The sequence below is a fragment of the Drosophila kikkawai genome, chromosome 3L, assembly GCF_030179895.1.
Source record: "Drosophila kikkawai strain 14028-0561.14 chromosome 3L, DkikHiC1v2, whole genome shotgun sequence".
In the NCBI taxonomy this organism is placed as follows: Eukaryota; Metazoa; Arthropoda; class Insecta; order Diptera; family Drosophilidae; genus Drosophila; species Drosophila kikkawai.
In genome coordinates, this window is record NC_091730.1 from 7,944,302 (window position 1) to 7,964,594 (window position 20,293).

Consider the following 20,293-nt stretch of genomic DNA (forward strand, 5'->3'; position numbering starts at 1 on the left):
TTCAAGTACTTACAAATAATAATGTAATATAAATTTGTAACAAAGAGCATGATATTTAAGCTTTAAAGAATATAAAATAAAGGCACTAAGCAATAATTTTGATACAACGCTCTACTTGTCTCCGTTGTCTTAGCTACGCCCATATTCCTTGACCATGGCCACAATGGCAAAATACGTGCCCTCGACCAGAATGATAGTGCCAATAATAATGATAATAATGTCCTTCCACAGCTTCCACTTCAACCTGCCGTAGCTGAACTCCGGCGGATAGTACAGACAAATTTCCATAAGTGCCGGGATGATGAGGTTCAGCAAGGAGATGGTGAAGGCCCCAACCAGCGAGAGCAGTGGACCCAGGTGGGGGGCCAGCACCCCATTCAAAGTGGACACGACGACAAACAATATGCGGAGGAGGGTCTCCTTGACTTTGGCATGCTTTAGTTTTCCGTGCTTGTTCCAGTAGTGGGTCATTATGATGTTGATTACCACGTAACCGGACAACGGGTACGTCAGGTAGATGTCCAGGGCCAGAAGGATCTTGGACAGCTGCGCAGCACTGAAACGAGAGATTTTAGACTTATCTTGTAAACATTTTAGCAAACGCACATTTCATTGGTGGGCAGGTTGAGGGATATACTGGCGAGCAAATCCTCCCCATAACGCCAGTAGCCAAAGAAACCAAAGGATATGTACGAGACCATCACCACAAAGGAGGAAATGCTGAGGACACCAAACCAGCCGAGATAGGTCTCGGGTTTGGACATTTTTGCCTCGGTGGCTACCATCTGTGAATGAAAAGTTAATACTGATTTAAAAATTTTATCCGGCGGACTTACCACTCCCACTGAGCTCACGGAGAACAGGGCGATGCCAAAGAAAAGGCCTATATTCTCCACATTGCCAAATATGATGTCGCGTTCGGACAGCGAAGGTAGTCCTGTAAACAGGTAGTAGAACATAAAGAAGAAGCCGGAGTAGGTGAACACCATGGCTGTTAGGTTGAGGGGCACGAGCCACTTGAGCGACCGAACCATGAAGACAGGGATGAGGAAGAGTCCAACAACTGCAACGTAGATGCGAACATCCCATACTTTCCAGTAGAAGTCTATAATCTGCTTGAAATTGGAGGCCACAAAAACCCCGTAGACCGCACACATTCCGTAGTGGGAGAGGCCCAGCACCCCGTCCACGAAGTAACCTCCGGCCTTGGCACAGTACCTGAAGCACCTGGGGCCCTGCGCGAAGGAGTAGATCATGGCCTCCGGGAAGGTGGCATAGCCGATTTCCAATCGGCGCGAGCACTCCACCATGCTGTATATCTGCGAAGAAATAGCATCTGATTGCTGCCAGGAACTCAGTTATAATTTTACCAGCAACTGCAGGCCATGAATGAGCAGGAAGGTGATGAGCAGGAGCAAAAGAGTAGCCGTGACGATGCCAGCGTAGTGAAATGCCAAGGGCAGGGCCAGGATTCCTGTTCCAACCACGGAATTAAATGTCGTCACAAAGGCACCAAATTTTCTTAAAAAATATGAATTATTACAGAGTTTAGTAAAAACTGTAAGGACTTACGTTATAGGGAAGTCAACTTCTCGATGTTCGTACGGATTAAACCTTCTGTGGAGGACAAGCTTACTTTAAGATTCAGACCATCGTGAATTCTTACCCCGTATCGGCCATTAAAACTTAACAAGTTTTCTTTATTGTCCAATGTTGTAAATTTAGAATGGATTGTATATATAGACATAACATAAAAATCAAAAAACTAAAAAAAATAAATGCTAACGCCAAATAATCTGAACAATAATGTGTAACTTAAAAGAACTTTAAGCCAAGACTCAGTTTCGCCTGACTACTCTGATCAAAAGTATGACCGGATATGCCCTTGTATTTGTAGGGTAAGTATAATCAAGAAAAATATAAAGTATAAAAGACTCTCTACATTTCCGATTAGTAATCCCCGGAAATCGATCCTTTTAAGGAAACTCTAGACATTCATTAATTTCTTTACTCCTTTAAATGTTTCCAAATTTAGTTAGTAGTAGTAGTTGTTTGCCAGTAAAAACTATAAAATATTCATTTTTATACTCAACTAAATGTCAACTACCGACATTATTTCAAGGTTTTAAATCCATACCAAAATTGTCACTACCCACATAAATTTCTCTTTCACTAATTAATGAGGAGCTCATTGAAGTCTTAACGGGATAGTTTTACTTTTTATTTTTTACACGACTTAAATTTAGATCGCTTCAAAGCGGACATTTTGAAAATGTAAACATTAAAAGAAGAAATATTCTGTATTCCAACAAGCAATAATTTTGGTAAAAAGGTCTACTTGTCTCCGCTGTCTTCGCTACGCCCATATTCCTTGACCATGGCCACAATGGCAAAATAGGTGCCCTCGATCAGTATGACAGTGCCAACAATGATGAGAATAATATCCTTCCACAGCTTCCACTTCCACCTGCCGTAGTTGAACTCCGGCGGATAGTACAGGCAGATTTCAATAAGGGCCGGGAAGATGAGGTTCAGCAAGGAGATGGTGAAGGCCCCAACTAGCGAGAGCAGTGGACCCAGATTGGGGGCCACCACCGCGTTTAACGTGCTCAAGATGACAAACGATATGCGGATGGCGGTCTCCTTGAGCTTTGCATGCTTCAGTTCGTCGTTCTTGTTCCAGTAGTGGGTCATTATGATGTCGATGACCACATATCCGGACAACGGGTACGTCAGGAAAATGGCCACGGCAATAAGTAACTTGGAGACTTGCGAAGCACTGAAACGAAAAGGTATTTAGTGTTTGAGATTGTAGATTTATCTGGTATACATTGTAGTAAACTTACATTTCATCAGTTGGCAGGTTGAGGGATATACTGCCCTGCAATTTGTCCCCATAACGCCAGTATCCAAAGAATCCGAACAATGTGTACGAGATAAGCACCACAATGATGGCCAGGTCGAGGACTCCGAACCAGCCGAGATAGGTCTCGGGTTTGGCCATTTTCGCCTCGATAGCTATCATCTGTGAATGAGGAGTTAATACTGATTTAAAAAATTCATCCGGCGGACTTACCACTCCCACTGAGCTCACGGCGAACAGGGCGATGCCAAAGAAGAGGCCTATATTCTCCACTTTGCCAAATACAATGTCGCGCTCGGATAGCGAAGGCAGTCCTGAAAACAGGTAGTAGAACATAACGAGGAAGCCGGAGTAGATGAACACCATGGCAGCCAGGTTGAAGGGCACGAGCCACTTGAGCGACCGAATCAGGAAAATGGGGATGAGGAGGAGGCCCACGACCGCAATGAAAATGCGAACATCCCATACCACCCAATAGAAGTCGCAGATCTGCTTGAAACTAGAGGCTACAAAGACTATGTAGACCACACAGACGCCGTAGTGGGAGAAGGCCAGCACCCCGTCCACGAGGTAGCCTCCGGCCTTGGCGCAATACCTAAAGCATCCGGGGCCCTGCGCGAAGGAGTAGATCATTGCCTCCGGGAAGGTGGAATAGCCTATTTGCAATCGCCGCGAGCACTCCACCATGCTATATATCTGCGAAGATCGCTCAAGAATTAGCCTTGAACAGGGTTGGGTGCTCTAATATGATTTTACCAGCAACTGCATGCCATGGATAAGCAGGAAGGTGCACAGCAGGAGCAGGAAAATAGCCATGACGATGCCAGCGTAGTGAAATGCCAAGGGTAGAGCCAGGACTCCCGTTCCAACTATACACTTTAATAGCGACACAAAGGCCCCCCAATTCCTAAAAAATTTAGCAAGAAGAGTTACAGAATCAAGCAAAAATCTCTTGAGACTTACGATAGCGGAGATTCAACATTTCGATTTTCGTACGGATTATAATCTCTGTGGACAATAAGCTTTCTATAAGATTCAGATCATTGCGAACTCTTACCCTTTGTCGGCCATTTAAAATTTAAAAAGTTCTTTAATTTGTTTTGTATTTATTTTAAATTTTGCTTAGGAATCGACTGAATGTATTAACTTGACATAAAAAACATTGAATAAAAGCTGCCACTCAATATTCTCCACACAACTTAGCCTGAATCAAAAGTATATTATTAATCTCGAACGATATATATACCAATCAGACAAACCGACAATCCATTATTTTTAGGAAACTATACAGAATAATAATTTTTATACTCCTTTAATTTTTTTCCAAATTTAGTTAGTAGTTGTTTGCCAGTAAAAACTATATCAAATATCATTTTCTACACTAAGCTTTCAAATGTCAAAAATCAGCATTATTTTAATGTGAAAAATCTGTACCAAAATTTCTCTTTCATCAATGAGGAGTTTAGATTTTCAAGGATCCCCGTTGTTACTGATCATAGGTACCGGCATTGCTCTTGCCCCAAGTCTCCATAATTTCCTTAATGGCAATGTAGGTGCCGAGTATGAATATGACGGTGCCAAGGCTGATGAGAAAAATGTTCTTCCACAGCTTCCACTTTGGCCTGTCTTTCCTGTACTCCGGGGGATAATACAGACAGATTTCCATAAGGGCCGGGAAGATGAGGTTCAGCAAGGAGATGGAGAAGGCCCCAACCAGCGAAATCAGCGGAAATAAGTTGAAGGGCAGCAAAGCGTTCAATGTGGTCAAAAGGACAAACACTATGCGGACAATGAACTCCTTGAGCTTGGCACCGTTTAGTTCGCCACTCTTGTTCCAGTAGTGGTTCATTATGATGTCGATGACCACGTAGCCGGAAAGCGGATAAGTCAGGAAAACTGCAAGGTTAATCATGATGCTGGAGACCATTGCAACACTGAACAAAAAAATATGATATTAAATTTGAGATTAATACATTTTCATTTGGAAACTCACATTTCACGTTTGGGCAGGTTCAGGGAAATACTGCTAGCTACCTTGTCACCGAAACGCCAGTAGCCAAAGATCCCAAAGACTGTGTACGAGATCAAAACCACCAGGATGGACATGTTGAGCATACCACAGCAACCGATGAGGTCCTGCGGCGTTTCCATCTTCGACTCGATGGCCAGCATCTGTAAGGGGAGTTACCATCTCCATTTCTATGAGCCTGACGAGACTTACCACTCCCACGGAGCTGATGGAGAACAGGACAATACCAAGGAAGAGGGCTGCCTTCTGTACATCGCCGAGTAAAAAGCGACGATCGGTGATCGGAGACAGACCTCTGAACAGGAAGTAGAACATGAACAGGAAGCCGAAGTAAGACAGCACATTGGACAGCAGGTTGACGGAAACCAGGCTGGTGAGCTTCCGGATCAGGAAAGTGGGGATGCTAAGTAGTCCACATATTGTCACGTAGATGCGTAGATCTAATGCCACAGTATACTGGTCCAAAATGTATTTAAAGCCAACGGACACGAAAATAAGGTACACCACACACATGCTGTAGTGGGAGAGGCATAGCACCAAGTCGACGAAGCAGCCTGCGGCATTGGCACAGCCCCTGAAGCACCCGGGTCCCTGCTTAAAGGCATAGACCACAGACTCCTTATAGTTGGCATAACCGATTTCCATGCGGCGAGAGCACTCCACCATACTATGTATCTGAGAAGACAAATAAATATATAGCGATTTAAAAAAAGATAGTTAGGAACTTACTAGCACGTGCATGCCATGGATGAGGAGGAGGGCGAGCACAATCAGCAGAAAGAGGCCATTCAAGATTCCGGCGAAGAAAAATCCCAAGGGTAGGGCCAGGACTCCCACGCCAACCACACAGCTCAGTAAGCTCACAAAGGCTCCAAAGTTTCTATAAAGAAATACGAATTAAAAGTCTAAAGAATGAAAAGAATAAAGACTTGTAACTTACGACATCGGGGAACCCTCATTTCGATTATTGTACGGATTGTAGACGACCCTGTGGAAGATACCATAAGTTTAAAAAACAATTCAGGCCTTTAGAATTCCTCCTTACTCTTTATCGTCCATACTTTATTAATTTAAAGAGAGTTTATTTTGTATTTAAAAATTTAGCCAAAAACTAATTATGAATGAGCAAGTCAATATATATGACATGAATAGCATTGGGTGTGAGATGAACAAATATAAGCTCTATGGAAAGAAGTTATAATAATCGCTAGTGAACCATACCAAAAATATATATAAATAAATGTTCAAAAATCTATTAGAATTAATTTATATTTTGCTATTTGAGACACATCACCTAATAATGGTAAATTGATCACTAAGGTTGCTCATCGAAGCCACTGCAATGCAATGTGCCGGCCACACCGCCGGCCAGACCACCTGCAATAAAGATCATCGATCGCCAGAGTAGGATCCTGCCGGGTCCGTAGCCTTCCTCATACTGAACACAAAGATCCAAGATGCCCGGAAAGATAAGACCCAGCTGGGCCATGCAAAAGGAGCCCACAATGGATAGCAGTAGCCAGAAATCTGGAAACAGGATGGCCACCAGAACCGAGGCAATCACCAAGGCTATCTGGACCAGGCACTTCACCATCTTGGATGAGTGGCCAGCCTCCATTTTCTGTTCCATATATCCATGCCAGATGATGTCCACGGTAACGTAGCCACTCAAAGCGTAGCTGAAGAAGACTCCTAAAGCAAAGAATCCAGCTACTAGCTGGGTGAGGCTGAGGGAAAAGAAATAAAATAAACAGGAGGGTTATTTTCTCAGGGAAAACCCACATTTCGTCCATGGGCAGATTGTGCAGAACTGAGCTTGCCGTATGCTGGCCGTAACGCCAATAGCCAAGGACTCCAAATCCTGCATAAAAGAGTATTACCACGGCCATGCCACGATTAAGGACTCCGCAGGTTCCCAGGAAGTCCGCCGGTGTTTGCATTCTGCGAAGAATGGTCAATATCTAGGGGGTACAAAAGCTCGATTAAGTCAAGCATAAAAGGGTTCTATGTTATTATCAACTCACCACTCCAATTGATTCAATGGAAAAGAGAAGTGTTCCAAAGACTAAAGGCAGACTTTTTAGTGGCTGAAAGGGACGAAGTTCACTGAACTCGGGCAGGTCCTGCAACAGGTAGCTCAGGGTGATGAGAAAGGCTAATAAGTAAAGATATCTTAAGCAGCTAGATAGTAAAAAAGTCTGACATAGCTCACCAATAGTTATCATCAAGTTGGAAATTAAGGAAAATGGTTTTAAAAGCTTCAGTTGTCGTATGAAGAAGGTCAAGATCAAGGGCGGCAGGAGCAAGGCCATATAAAGCCTCTCATCCAATGGCCAGAAGTATATGTCACCCAAATCCTTCAAGATCTTGGCTATGAAAACTACATAGATACTGTCCACACCAAAGTGATACAAAGAGACCAGTATGTCCACATAATAACTGGGGAAAATATATAGATCGTTTTCTTGGCTTAACTCTCAAATAGAACTCACTGCATGGGCTTGGCCAGGAACTGAAATCTTCTAGGACCCATGCTCACAGCCACTTCCATGCTCTTGCCATAACTAAGCAGGGGCACTCCAAAGCGTTTTTGCATCGAATTGATGTCATTTAGCTGAAGAGATTATGCCCAGATAAGATCTTAAAAGAAATATTTGTTTTAGTTACCACAACATGCATGGTATATACCATGAAGAAGCCCAGGACAATCGTCATTATGAGTCCCGTAAGCCAGCCTGCATCCAAAAAGGCTCGCGGCATTGCCAAGCATCCTGTGCCAAAAGCACAATTCAGGACATTAATAAAGGCCTCCAGGTTCCTGAGATCTTAGAGAATATTTATATATAAAAACTGCAAGTATAAAGAGTGCTAATCTTACGTCAGGTAACTACCCTCATCCTTGGGCACCTTAGCCTGAAGGGCCACCGTCGTTCTAGGATATGTTCTTTAGTAGAAAAGCCCAGCAATCATCTCTGCTGACTCACCCGAAACTCCTCTGAACGCCGCCCAGTAGCCTCTGGTGGAGGGGCAGCTTCTGTTCTAAGCGACGATGGCCGGCAAACTTCCTCTTCGATCGCTCCATTTCAGGAAACTTAAATCACTCGGAAGGGAATAATTTCTGTATTCTTTTTATTCGTTTTCCTTTTTTTCAGAGGGAAGTCAGCGCCGACTTTGGTCTGCAATTATGCAAATGTGGATCACAGTTCCCTCGGGTAACGGCTGCTGCTCCTGCCATGATCTCTGAAATCTGGCCAGCTTCCAGGAAGGGTGGAGGTATTAGCATGGCCCTGAGCGGCGACTCTTTCCAGGAAATCAAGCTCTGTTTCTGTTGTGTGGGCGTTGTTGGTCGAGGCCCGGCAGCAGGAGAAGGAGAAGGTGCTGGCTACCTAAATTATGCAATCGCCGGCGGGGGCTCTTGGGCAAACTAATTAGTGTGGTCAGGACTGGCATTTTTCAAGTGCCTCCCCGCCCGATTTATGGCACCATAAATCCACCGACTCCTTACTATGGAAACTGTACGGTTTCTGAGTCAAGACCTAGCCTATCTCACTCCCGGTATCATTGTGTGGGGCCTGGGCTTGTTTTCAATCGATTCTAAAATTATTTGGAGACTAGAAGTAAACAAATTGTAATATTAAGTCAGGCTCACCTTGACTTTTTCTTTTTTCTTTCTATTTTTTATTTATTTTCTTATGTTTAGAATTTAGTGTACTGTTTTTAATTTCGATTGACGAGAATTTCGATACGCGGCCTTGAAATCCTATGCGAATAATTAACCAATTGCTAATTGTTGACGGCTTGGAATTGGAAATTAATTCAACCAGCGATTCAATTGATTGCTCTTTTTTATAATTTACCGAATCACTTTCTCTATATTTGAATTTGAAAAACATGTGAGCCCCTTTAAATTAACCAAATTAAAAGCAGCTTACCAAATAGCTTCTTCGATCAGCAACGCAAATATTGTATAAACTGGTAGCACTTGTCTTTTCAGAAAAACTATCTATGTTTATGTGAGTCCCAGTTGATGTATTTATTCGACAAAATAATAAATCCAGCTCATATAACAGATATAGTACCTAGCGAAAACAATAAATACAAAATAGTAAGTATTATTTAATTCCAATTAAATTGCTTTAAAAATCATATCCTTCCGTTTGTGCATGATTTTAGTATTGGCAATATCCTGTTCCGTTTGGTCCTTGTCTCCCCAGCCCCAGATGGGATGGGTCCCATCTCCGGTTCGTTCTACGCGTCGTTGAACAAGGTCAGCAGGCACACTCTTGAGGTCATAAGCCCAGCCAATTTTGGCAAAAAACTATGAACTTGGTTGTAAAGTCATTGGCAAAGTGACCCCCCTCGGCGCTCTTGTAGTCCCACGGAAAAACGTGATGGTAGTTGTGATAGCCTTCGCCACATTTCAGCCAAATAAGCACTGGCTCATTCGTGGGATTAATATTCTTGTCGTAACACCGATTCCCAAACATATGAGCCGAACTATTCAGCAACCACACGAGATTCAGGCTGAGGACCCACCGGAGCATGCACACCGTATAGAAGGAGGTTCTCAGGGTCTCGCCCCAAAGCCACATCGGCAGCACGGTGGGCAGGACAAAGCAGATAAGCGGCATCAGGATGAGGTAGTATTTCTTCTGGAACATCACCAGCGGATCACTCTCCAGGTCGGATAGGTCGATCTGCTGGCCCTTGGCCTTCACTTCAGGGTGCTTGCGGCAGCACAGCCAGCCGATGTGTGCGAACCACCAGCCGCGCTCAGAATTGTACGGATCAGCGTCCGTCTCCGTGTACTTGTGGTGCAGGCGGTGATCCCTCACCCAGTAGTATACTGCATCCTGGAAGGCCAGGGTGTCCAGAAAGAGGAATATCAGCTTCAGCCGCGTGTTGGCCTTGAAGGTGCGGTGAGCGAACAGACGATGGGCGCCGCCGGAGATGCCCACTCCGGTGAGTAAGAAGGCAGCAGGGAAATTAGGAAAGTGGTCCAAGTGGACTCTACGAAGAGCAGCCACAAGCCGTACACGGAGAGCGTGTGCGCTACCACAAACAGGATAATGTTGAGCCAGACCAGCTTCAGCCTCCTGCCATCGGTGGTCTTCAGCTTGCTAAGGTCCTTGGCCAGGCCCAGGTCCCTGGTCTCTGCATCCGTCTCGAAGAGCACTCCAGTGACATCGTTCCCGTTGGGTGGCATTCTGTGTCTCGATCGCTTCTAATTCTAGTTCCTAAGCAGCGCAACTGACTTGTACTTATAGCTTATTGAAACACGAATTTTACTTCCGTACTTCGTACATATGCGTTCTTTGGTAAATTTCCATGACACAAAATTGCATTCGGTAATTGTAATGATAAATTATGTGCATAGAGATTAAAACCTTACCTAAATATTCTAGTTTTTTCTGTGTGCACCCAGTGAATGCTGAAAGTTGCTACTAGCAATACTGCTGTTGCTGTTGCTGCTGCTGTTGCAGTTAGATGTGGCGCATCATTAAAGTGCAGACAAATGGCAGCGCGGCATGTGCGGCACATGTCAAGCTGCACAAGTCCGGGCAACAGGTGAAAATGCTGGAATTCTGATTATCCGCTGCTCGCAGCAGTTGCTGCTGTGATTGGCAGCAGCAGTTGTTGCTGCTGCTGCGGCAGCAACTTAAACTGTAACTTTCAACGATTTGTCGTCGTCGTAGCTGGAGCTGCCCGCTGCTGGCTGGCACTTTGATGTTTGGCTGCAACTTGCAACATGCGCATAATTATGTGCCTTGGCCGCAGGCAACATTCCATTTCCACAAACAAAAATAAAGGGGCTCTCGGCCACGCCCTCAATTCAATTTACAGCCGGAAGTGTGGGTGTATACTGGCTTGATATACATTCTCGTTGCTGGATGCCAGCCCAGCCCAGCCCATGGTGCTCTGCTTTCGCGAACTCATTTGCTGCTTCATAAATCAAAAATCCCAGAGGCAGCGGCGGCGGCGGCAACTCCCGCATAAAAAATAAAACATAAAAAAGCAAAACTCAAACCGAAATCGAGTGTATGAAAAACGCATTTAATGATTGGCGAACAACAAGCGGGAGCATCGGGAGCAGCAGTGGCAGCAACATAATAGGCCCATCTAGAGGCAACATTCGCGTACCGAGCAAAAAGTGGGAGGATGCAGTGAATTTTCTCCTGTGATGGTTTTTTTTAATGCCATTTGTTGCTGCCGCTGTAGATGTTGCTGCTGTGCTGCTGCCGCTGCTGGTGCTGACGCTGTAGATGTGGCTGTTGTCGGGCCGTTTGCCTTTTTGGGGCCCGTGAGGCATTCGCCTAAGCGGCAGGTTCCTGTCTGCCCCATCCAGGGAGACGTTGACTGCATTTTTAAGCGCGCTCCGCGCATAAAATAAAGCCAGATTGCAGGTCTTGCCTCGGGGCCATCATCCTCCTCCTGCTTCTTGAATGGGGCGAGTAAAAGTGCAGGATGCTTTGTTGTCCTGCCCCCGAACCCAGCCCAAACTCTGGTTCGGAAGAGCTTCTGCAGATACGGCAGCTAATTTTCGATGGGCACAAGAAAATACAAGAAAAAAAAATCGGGTGCTCCCTTCATCTGAGATCTTGGAGCGATAATGATGCAGGTTAATCATTAGCCTGGTACGTGTATTATGCGATTATTAGTTGCTCTCCCGAAAGGGGATTACCTGCAAGCCCCTATTTTTGGTGGGCGTTTGCTCTCGTTTTTTCCTCTTCTTTCTCTGTTGGCCAGAACATTTTAGCCGTAATTTCCAATTTCCGCTTGCATCCGCCTGCATCTACATAGTATATATGTGTACATACATGCGGCCGATTTGTCAACGCGGCAACATGTTGCTGCAACATGTAAGTTGTCAGCGTTTTTTAAGAATCAATTGCCGCCCAGAGAAGCACGGTGAGAAAAAGGGTTGGATTGTGATGTATTTTAATTATATTTATTTACAAATTATATAAATAATATAATATTCTAACCAAGTCGAGGCTTCTGAGCTTGCAAAAGTTACTTGCCACATCCTTAAAATTGCCATTAATCGTTAGCTTATGCTTTTTTCTACCTTACTTTTCCCTATTCAAGTTTTATTTAAAATGGATTATCTTTATTTTTCTTAATGTGTACTTCTGGAAATCCGATCTGGGTATTGCCCGCCTTCTTGGCTGCCGTCTGTCAGCGCAAAACCCCCAACCAAACCCAAAAGCGATGGCCACACACACACAGGCGGCCTTGAGAAGCAATATATGCCCAAGTACTTGGCAAAAATCATTGCAGAATTTAAATGAGCCGCAAAAGCAGAACACACACTAGCACACAGCACACTCACAGATATTTTGAGGGTAAAAAGCTCGCTCGACTGACGTGCAACATGATTTTGTAGGCGTGCAACATGCGCATGCGCAACAGCCGCAACTTTATCAGATTCTGCGCTCTTTTTAGCATTATTTCTGTAATTTTTTTTCGCCTGCCTCATGCCGGCATGTTGTTGACTGTCAATTGTTTGGTGGGCGTTGCAGCCAGCAGCAACCAGCAACTACATAGTAACAAGCAACAAGCAACAGCCAGCAGCAGCAACAGCAACCACACAGCACAGTTTCCATAGTCTGGAGTCCAGACTTTTGAAGCTATATCAATGTCAACAGCATTATCACACAGCGCTGTCAATATGCAAATGCCCAGGGCAAACCCAGCGACAACTGCAACTTGCCCAAGTAGCAACACAGCAACTCGGACAACTGCAGCAGCAGCAGCAGACACATTCTCCTCGGTTCTCCTCTAGAAAAGACAAATAAATGCTTGTTGCTGGCGATTGTTTTCATGTGTGCGTATGTGACACTCGTTAACACGAAGCGAAAATGCGCGAAATGCGATATTTCACACGATTTATGCACGGGACAACGACAAAAGTTGCAACAACAGCATCCCAGGAGCAAGCCAGAGCCAGGAGGAGACCACACACATGGCTGGCATGTTGGGCCTGTGGGGCAGCTTAAGTTGCCGCTCCAGCTCCTGCTGCCGGCGGAATATATGAATTACGCAGCACCAAAGACCGCACTAAAGCAACCCTCCATTTGTTCATCTTAATTTAGAGTCCCAGGAAAACCAATTGGAAAGTGAGTTCTACTCCAGCATCCTGCTGCTGTCAATACGGGGAAGAGGGAAAGACCCAAGACAAAGTTGTTTGCCCGCGAGGGTTGCTGGTAATTTCTGGCCCAGGTAAGTGGAAAAAAGTAGAAAGCCAGAAACTGATAAGAACTGATTAGACCCCTTGGCATAAATCAGTGTTGCCATATCCCACGAATGTTGCCAAGACCGCTGTCTTGCTGCATGTTGCAGCAACCACCGCTTAAGGAGTAGGAAGCTGATTAGCCAGATCAGAGAGCTGCCAAGGCAAACAGTGGCCACTGCTAATGGCCAAGTTGCTGGCGTGCTAATTTGACAGCTTGGCCAAGTTGTTAGTGGGAGCGAGAAAGGTGAGATACGGAGAGAAGGAGCAGGAGAGCAGCTACTCCTTAGAGATTTATGCGTTGCCAATTGGCTGTGCCAACATTTGCCCATATACATAATTGAAACGTAATAAATTCTGTGTGATGCTGCAGCTAATGCCACCGATGCTACACACAAAATAAAGCTTGATTTAATGAGCCAACAGTAGTGGTTAAGATGTTGTAAGCTGTATTATCTAAGACATTAATTTTAATAACTGAAAAAATGTGTAGAATTATAAAGAAAAAGTTGGCACCAATAAAAGTACTTGAAGAAATTAATAAATAAACAAATGCATTATCACACAGTCTATAAAAAAAGGTTTTTCTTGTGTTAAGATATTAACAAAGAAGTTTTACTTGAGAAAAAATTATTCTAATTTATATAATATAATAAATCATTAGTATAAGTAATTATCAAAATTTCTTAAGCACTTATTTCTCAGAAATTAAATTATTGAAACACTCCTTTATTAATTTCTTAGCCAACAAATTCTCCCTTCCACATTCCTTAGTTACCATATTTTTAATCCAAATTCTACCCACTTTAAACACATTTTCTTTCAGTGCAGCTACTGAAGCTTTTCGTGCACAATTAGCGGCTGCAACTAACGACAATTGCTGACCATTTTCATGACTCGCTGTCGATTATTAAATAAATAATTTCATAGCGCTGATGCGGTGGTGCTGTTGCTGCTGCTGGCTGTTTGGCTGCCTTTTGCTGGTTTTACAAGCTGTAAAGTGCGAAATCAACACGCTTCATGCCAACTTCAGATCTTGGGGACCGAATACCGGAGACCAGAGACCAACTAGCTGGACGGAGTACCCAGTAACCATTCCTTTCCTGATCCACTGTCCGGCGGCGAGTGTCCACTATGTTAGTTGTCAACACAAATGGCAATCGGCGTTGATAAATTGTTGCTGCCTTGGGCCAATTATAACCGTCTTTGGGCCTGGCTCAATATAGCTGCCAATCTGACAGTCCGCCTCCTGCCACCGCCGTCCATCCGATCATGTTGCCAATAATGTTGCAAGTTGCATGGCTTTGCATGCAGATTGCGACGGGTTTCCCTTCCTGCGAAGCCCCGCAAAAGGAGGTTCCACTTCCGGTGTGGGCGCAACAAAGTATCGAAACCCGATACCTCGGATACCCGATCAATCTCTGCTTTCAGCGCTCAACTCTTTCAGATGAATAATTTGTCAAAAACAAACCAACAAAAAAAAAGGCGCCAAAAGCAGCCACGTGCTGTTAAGAAAAAAGAAAGAAGAAATCAGAGAGTGAGCAGGAACAGGAGCTGGTAAGCTGAAGACAAAACACCCCCGCACCTGAATCCACTGTCAGATGATCCATCCAAGGAACTCTGTATCCCGAACGAGGGGAGTTCATCTGCCACATCAGCTGTTCCGTTCCTCTTCCCTTGGCGCGAGCTGCTGCCCTCCTCTCCGGTGTGCTCATCATTATTGTTATTATCCACGGCCCGGTGTGTCTCGTTTGTACAATAACATCTAATTTCCTACCTTTCTTACAGCTCCTTTCGGCTACCTAACGCACACTTTGTCTCTGATTTTTCAGATTTCCTCAGGAGGAAGGAGGAGGAGGCGGGGTATCATCACCCGCATCACATCCTTGAGCCCTGAATGTTGCATATTTGTATGCCGTGCTAATGATATCATGGTAAGATATGCGGAAGGAGGCGACTCCGATTTAATCGGGGAATTGCTAGACACAATCTTGGATACTTAAGAAAAGAAATTTAAGAGCATATATGAGATTGCAGGATAATAGCAAGGAAAGGGAATTACTTTAAAGGAATCTTGGGAGTAGGAAATATTTCTAGGAGGACTTTTAAGTGGAATTAATTTTTTTTTTTTAATATTAGTAATATTATTAACATTTTAAAGGCCACTGTGGAATTATTTTAAGGATTTTTGAAGAATTATTGTTGGTGTCCGATGACATTGCTGGTCTTTACCAAGATCTTTGTGGGTTCTTGGATAAGGGTTTCATTTCCAAAGAAAAACCTTTATAAATATTAAATATTTTCTATAAATAAGACTTAATAATATAGATTTTACAAATAACTTTCATTTCTTTACATTTTCATTAACCTCAAAAATTGAAGCCTCTCTACCAGCACTTGAAATTAAATTTAGCAAAGATCGTGCAAAGAATTTTCTTTCTCCACCACCAAGATTTGCCAATCTGCAGCCACCCCACCCGAGCCAAGATTATTGACCTCTTCTCCCAACAAAACAAACGAAACCCTGGCCTTTGTTTGAGCAGCGGCAGGAGCGCTCCAGGACAGCTGTTGGTGGCTGATCTTAAGAAGTCGTTGGCGCGCAGTCAGAGTTGCTGGCTGAGGAAAATAATAAGAATAAAAATATATAAAAGACGCTGCTGCCACCGGAACAGAAGTCGTGCTAAGGAAAATCAGAGAAATAACAGCTGACACTGGAAAAACGAAAACGCACGAGCCACGAAGCCAGGGGAAAAGGAAGCTGAGCAGACGAAAGGATCACATCTGATCGCATTGCGGTTAAAGCGGAAAAGGTGTCAGAATTGTGGCAAAACAGCTGTGTAGGGTATGGGTAATTTCGGTTTTAATTGTAACTGCAATTAGAGAGTTGAGACCAGGGGATCAAGTGTTTTTATCCTTAAGGAAAAAGAGTGACATGTGCGAGACGCCAGAGAAAGAAAGGTAAGGTACTCTTTAGTCTATATTCTTAATAAGCAATTATTACTTAGGGCTTAGAAATTTGTCTGATATTAAAAGGAGATCTTTAGCATCCGTAAGAATAAAATTTAGCAATTTTTTTTAAAACTATCTGTTTCAATAAATATTTTTAAAAATATGTTTTTTTTAGACACTGTGCCAATAAACATTATTTGAGGAATTTAAATTATTTTGACGATAAATAAAAAATATTTCAAGCCTTCTACTGCATTCTAAAAAAAATATTATAATAATTTTTAAGGTGTAATGGCTTGTTTTCGATTCAAAACATTAACTTAATATCCAACGAGTTTCTTCAAAGCAAAAACAAAATTTTAAACTCTTAGATAACTTGGCTAGGCCATAAAAAATTAATACCTAATAAATAACTATACACTCCAGTTAATGTTTATAAAAAAAAAACAATTAAATGAGCCGCCGCCAGACGTTAAAAAAGCATTAAGAGAAAGGTAAAAGGATCAGAAGGTGGAGCTGCTGCAACAAGTTGATTTAGAGGTCTCGGCCTGAACAACCGTTAGCCAAATCAGAGACAGAAAGAAACATTTAAAGAAATTCAAATAAATTCGCATTCGCATTGGGTTTTTCTGGCACAGATTCCGTGTCTCTGCGAGGATCCTGGACTTTGGAGCATGCCCTCGGGCCCCCCGCCCACTTAAATTGCGTGCCACGCTGAAAGCATTCATTTGCAGCAAAAGAAATCATCGGTCGCCGAGAGATATTTGTGCGTTTTGTGGGTCTGCCACTGGGATGCGGCGAACTACAATTAAATTTGCATTTGTATGATTTCTTCCAGCCGCTGTTGGTGCCGCGGGTGAAATACCTTGGCGTAGGAAACATTTATCACTGCTATGGGGTCTCCGCCACCGCCACCGCCACCAACTCAACTTCAACTCCAAGTCCGAGTCCGAGTCCGACTGGCAACGCACAATAAAACTAAAACGTTTATAAATTCATATGAATTTCTTATGGCGGAGCTTGCAACTATTAGCCAGGACATGCAATTGGCCAACAGAGAGAGAGAGAGAGAGAGGGCGGGAAAGACAGACAGTGAGCCGAGTCAGGGCCCAACTTAATCACAGGTTGGCCAGCTGAATGGCCTAAACGAAAATGCTTAAATTTAATGACATAAATATATACGCGAAGCTGTTTGGGGGCACAGTGAAAAAAGTCGCTCGCAAAAGGAATTAGAATGTCTGTTTATGATTGCCTTGATTTCAATTAAATTATAATTGAAATGTAAGTAAATTGAACAAATTATTAATTAGTAAACATGGATTGAGGTTTGTAAAAACATTTTAATTTAAAACGATTGCATTTAACAAGAGGTTACAACATAATTTACAAGATTTACTTATAGTTTTTACTACAATTTCTGCCTTGGAAGCCCTAAAAATTGTTTAAAAATTTCTTTTAATAATTTTTTTAAGATTTATAACTCTTTTATATATTATATTTCCCTCTCTGTATAGATCTCATCTGCTATGGCGGGTGGCTATCTCACCTCCTCTAAGCCCTCCTTGGAAAAATGCTCATCTTGCGGAAATCTAGGGAATATTTATCAATCTGTCACGGCCCGAAAGCCCGTCGAATGGAGGATCATCTCGTTGGCAGAAAAGGCAGGGAAGCAGCCAGCTGTCCATTTAGGGAAAACGAGTTGCGAGTTAAAAACGTTGTGTGCCAAGATTTATGTGAACCCACCACCACCACCACCGCCAGCACCACCCTTCGAGGAAATTGCTTATTGCGCACTTAAGGGGCTGTCAGAGATCCCGTTCCAAGGACCAAGAAACGAGGAGCTAGGACCTCGCCAACGCCACCACCCCGTGAGGCGGGACCGGCTGCTTCTTTTACTGCCACCGCCAGGACAATGGAAGAGGCCACCCCATACCACCCATTTTTTAGGCGAGTATCTCTTCCTCCCTCTTGACAGTTCTCTTGGGATTTTAACTCCTCGAAAAAGGACACAAAAAACTCGAAGGAGGAGGGAAGGTAAGCAGCTGCGCCTGCCTAATGAACACTTTTACAATCTTTTTCGGTTACTTTCCAGTTGCTGCGCAGTTTGGGAACCAGCAAAAGATACAAGAAAAAAAAGCTTGACAGCTGCCTCGGGACTTCCCATTTAATGAGCTTTGTGAGTGAGCGGAACTAATTTCCATTATATTCCAAAAGAAAAGGTTCAGCTGGCATATATCCCAACCATTCTCTTCGGCTTCCATTTGGGAACTATCTTGGGGACTATCTTAATCTCGGCATAAACACTGATACATCATCATCGTCGGGGCATAAACTTCAATTCACGTTCGCTGCTTAAGTCTTTCGATTTTCAATTCAAGTTCGCTGCCTAAGTCGTTCGATTGGCAGCTCTCAGCATAAATTATGTTTATTTTTTTTGGGACCCAAAATAAAGACCAAACGGAGGATTACACACGCTTTAAAAAAACTCCCACAAGAAGCTGGTAACTGGGGGAAAAAAATATCTGTGGCTACTTGGCATAAACTTAACTGTTCATTCAAATAAAAATTAAACTATTAAATGCTCAGCTCCGGTGGAGAAATGAGCTTAGACGCATAAACGATTAACATACATGAAACGAAAAAAAAGAGACACACACGACGGCCTCGAAAACTGAAGCGTTTCAAAAAATATATATACATTTATATATGTGTATATAAAGCTGATCAATAAAATATAACAATCATGCGATCAAAAATCTTTCACAAACACAAATACCTTTCTGGCTGGCCACTCCACGCCACTCCATTCACCTGTAAAAGTGTGGGAAACCATAGAAATAAGAGAGCGCGCCAAAAGGCGAGAGCCCAAAAAGAAAACGTTGAAAATTCAAATTAGCCCGAGACTCGTAAATAAAAGATATTATAGCCAATCGAGCAATAAAACCAGTTAATCTCTAAATGTGCCGAGACCCCGTCTCTTCTTTCTCCGAATCTCTGACTGACTCTGTCTCCGGCTCTATCTCAATCTGAGGAAGCCACTCCGTCCAGTCCAGCTCATCAAAGTGGTTCGGCCTACATCTGGAGCTTGGGTCTGATCGGAGATCGGAGAACGGAGTCTAGAGGTTTTTACGATCTGCAACAACCTGCCCCATGGCCATGGGCAAAATCAGTTAGACTCTCAGGCGGGTGTAGGATTCACCTCCGGTTGCTCTCGAATCTGGAATCTCTCCTCATCCTCATCCTCAGCCAGCTTCTGGCTTCTGCTCGATCATCATCTTCTTGGCAATCAAATCAATTTTATGCCGCTGTTGCATTTTTTATGGCATTTCTAACACACAAACCACACGATAGCCCCATTCACTCATTCATTCACTTGGCTCATTCATTGATGAGAGGAGGACCGCAGACCGGAAGCGGGTTACTACCCCTCCGCATGGCGGGGGGAGCCGTCCGTCGAGGGGGAGTCCAGCGATTACCAACAACTTAAAGCTCGGCCACAAAATGTTGCATTCGGATTGGATTATTAAGCCATTTAAGCGACGTGAGAAAATGCTGCAACGTTTGGAAAAACTTGGAACAATTACACGTGGCAGAAAAATGGTGGAAAATTAAATCAAAAATAAGAAAATAAAATAAAGAAGTTTTTAAAATTTTATATTTACATTTTGTTTGAAAATTGACATACAATCTAAGGGAAAATATGAAAAGATTATTTTGAGGAGTTTTTTGGGCGTCCTAAATTCGCACTTTCCCCCCTTAAAAAATATATATGACAATATTTATCCTGTCAAACGGTTCAATTTATGGTGTTATTTCAGCTGTGAAAGGGTTTTTAGAAATTTTACCCCTATTAAAATTTAAATAAAAACGCAAAAAAAAAAAAACACAAATTTAAATAAAGGTCATAAGAGGGATTTTTCTCATTAAATATTCTCAGGAAGCCACCTTTTTCGGGCCAGCTGATAGAAGTTAACCCCTTGAAAATAAAGGAGGAAAACAGTATCCTTTGGGTTAAAGATTGACAGATTTTTTTAAAGAAAAAATTAATTACCTGGAAAATTCTTCATGCTCCAAAATATTTGTAATCAATTTACCTATTTCTCACACACTTTAAGTTAGTTTTTTCTGCGTGTAACAACTCTACTTTTGAGTAGAGGAAAAAGGCAACAACGCTGCTGGAAGTGGAATCACTTGGATTTAATGACTACACTAAACATTT

General features: G+C 43.1%; 5 protein-coding genes and 1 long non-coding RNA gene across 9 annotated transcripts; 1 reads left to right on the plus strand and 5 right to left on the minus strand.

The window, feature by feature from the left end:
- Positions 1-1,832, minus strand: LOC108073576 (glutamate transporter polyphemus-like). The gene is made up of 6 exons (XM_017165263.3): positions 1,667-1,832; positions 1,573-1,617; positions 1,371-1,521; positions 837-1,319; positions 607-785; positions 1-556 (listed from the first exon to the last, which is right to left on the minus strand). The coding sequence occupies exons 1-6, from the start codon at positions 1,678-1,680 to the stop codon at positions 130-132; spliced, it is 1,299 nt and encodes a 432-aa protein (XP_017020752.1). The 5' UTR covers positions 1,681-1,832; the 3' UTR covers positions 1-129.
- Positions 1,791-5,374, plus strand: LOC138928261 (uncharacterized). 3 transcript variants are annotated; one of them, XR_011444758.1, is made up of 3 exons: positions 1,791-1,898; positions 2,455-2,792; positions 2,857-4,065. It is a non-coding gene; the product is annotated as an uncharacterized lncRNA (long non-coding RNA). The 3 variants fall into 3 exon arrangements; XR_011444757.1 differs by lacking the exon at positions 1,791-1,898 and adding an exon at positions 1,981-2,122; XR_011444756.1 differs by lacking the exon at positions 1,791-1,898 and adding an exon at positions 4,473-5,374 and having other exon boundaries at positions 2,651-2,792; positions 2,857-4,412.
- On the minus strand, positions 2,200-4,058 carry LOC108073575 (glutamate transporter polyphemus-like). The gene is made up of 6 exons (XM_017165262.3): positions 3,921-4,058; positions 3,827-3,871; positions 3,620-3,770; positions 3,077-3,559; positions 2,847-3,025; positions 2,200-2,779 (listed from the first exon to the last, which is right to left on the minus strand). The coding sequence occupies exons 1-6, from the start codon at positions 3,932-3,934 to the stop codon at positions 2,335-2,337; spliced, it is 1,317 nt and encodes a 438-aa protein (XP_017020751.1). The 5' UTR covers positions 3,935-4,058; the 3' UTR covers positions 2,200-2,334.
- Positions 4,160-6,071, minus strand: LOC108073574 (glutamate transporter polyphemus-like). The gene is made up of 6 exons (XM_017165261.3): positions 5,938-6,071; positions 5,833-5,880; positions 5,622-5,772; positions 5,085-5,567; positions 4,857-5,035; positions 4,160-4,797 (listed from the first exon to the last, which is right to left on the minus strand). Exons 1-6 carry the CDS (start codon positions 5,949-5,951, stop codon positions 4,350-4,352), a joined length of 1,323 nt encoding a protein of 440 aa, XP_017020750.1. The 5' UTR covers positions 5,952-6,071; the 3' UTR covers positions 4,160-4,349.
- Positions 6,072-6,171: 100 nt separating this feature from the next.
- Positions 6,172-8,486, minus strand: LOC108073264 (proton-coupled amino acid transporter-like protein CG1139). 2 transcript variants are annotated; one of them, XM_017164822.3, is made up of 8 exons: positions 7,877-8,486; positions 7,771-7,824; positions 7,560-7,710; positions 7,385-7,506; positions 7,105-7,331; positions 6,917-7,047; positions 6,675-6,853; positions 6,172-6,619 (listed from the first exon to the last, which is right to left on the minus strand). In XM_017164822.3, the coding sequence occupies exons 1-8, from the start codon at positions 7,972-7,974 to the stop codon at positions 6,208-6,210; spliced, it is 1,374 nt and encodes a 457-aa protein (XP_017020311.1). In that variant the 5' UTR covers positions 7,975-8,486; the 3' UTR covers positions 6,172-6,207. The 2 variants fall into 2 exon arrangements, with proteins under 2 accessions (XP_017020311.1, XP_070140969.1); XM_070284868.1 differs by having other exon boundaries at positions 7,560-7,717; positions 7,877-7,892.
- A 504-nt stretch (positions 8,487-8,990) lies between these two features.
- Fad2 lies at positions 8,991-10,103 on the minus strand. Its single transcript, XM_017164893.3, is given in 3 exon segments — positions 8,991-9,211; positions 9,213-9,879; positions 9,882-10,103. Coding segments are annotated over 3 exon segments (1,077 nt in total). The 5' UTR covers positions 10,099-10,103; the 3' UTR covers positions 8,991-9,018.
- Between the last annotated feature and the right edge of the window lie 10,190 nt (positions 10,104-20,293).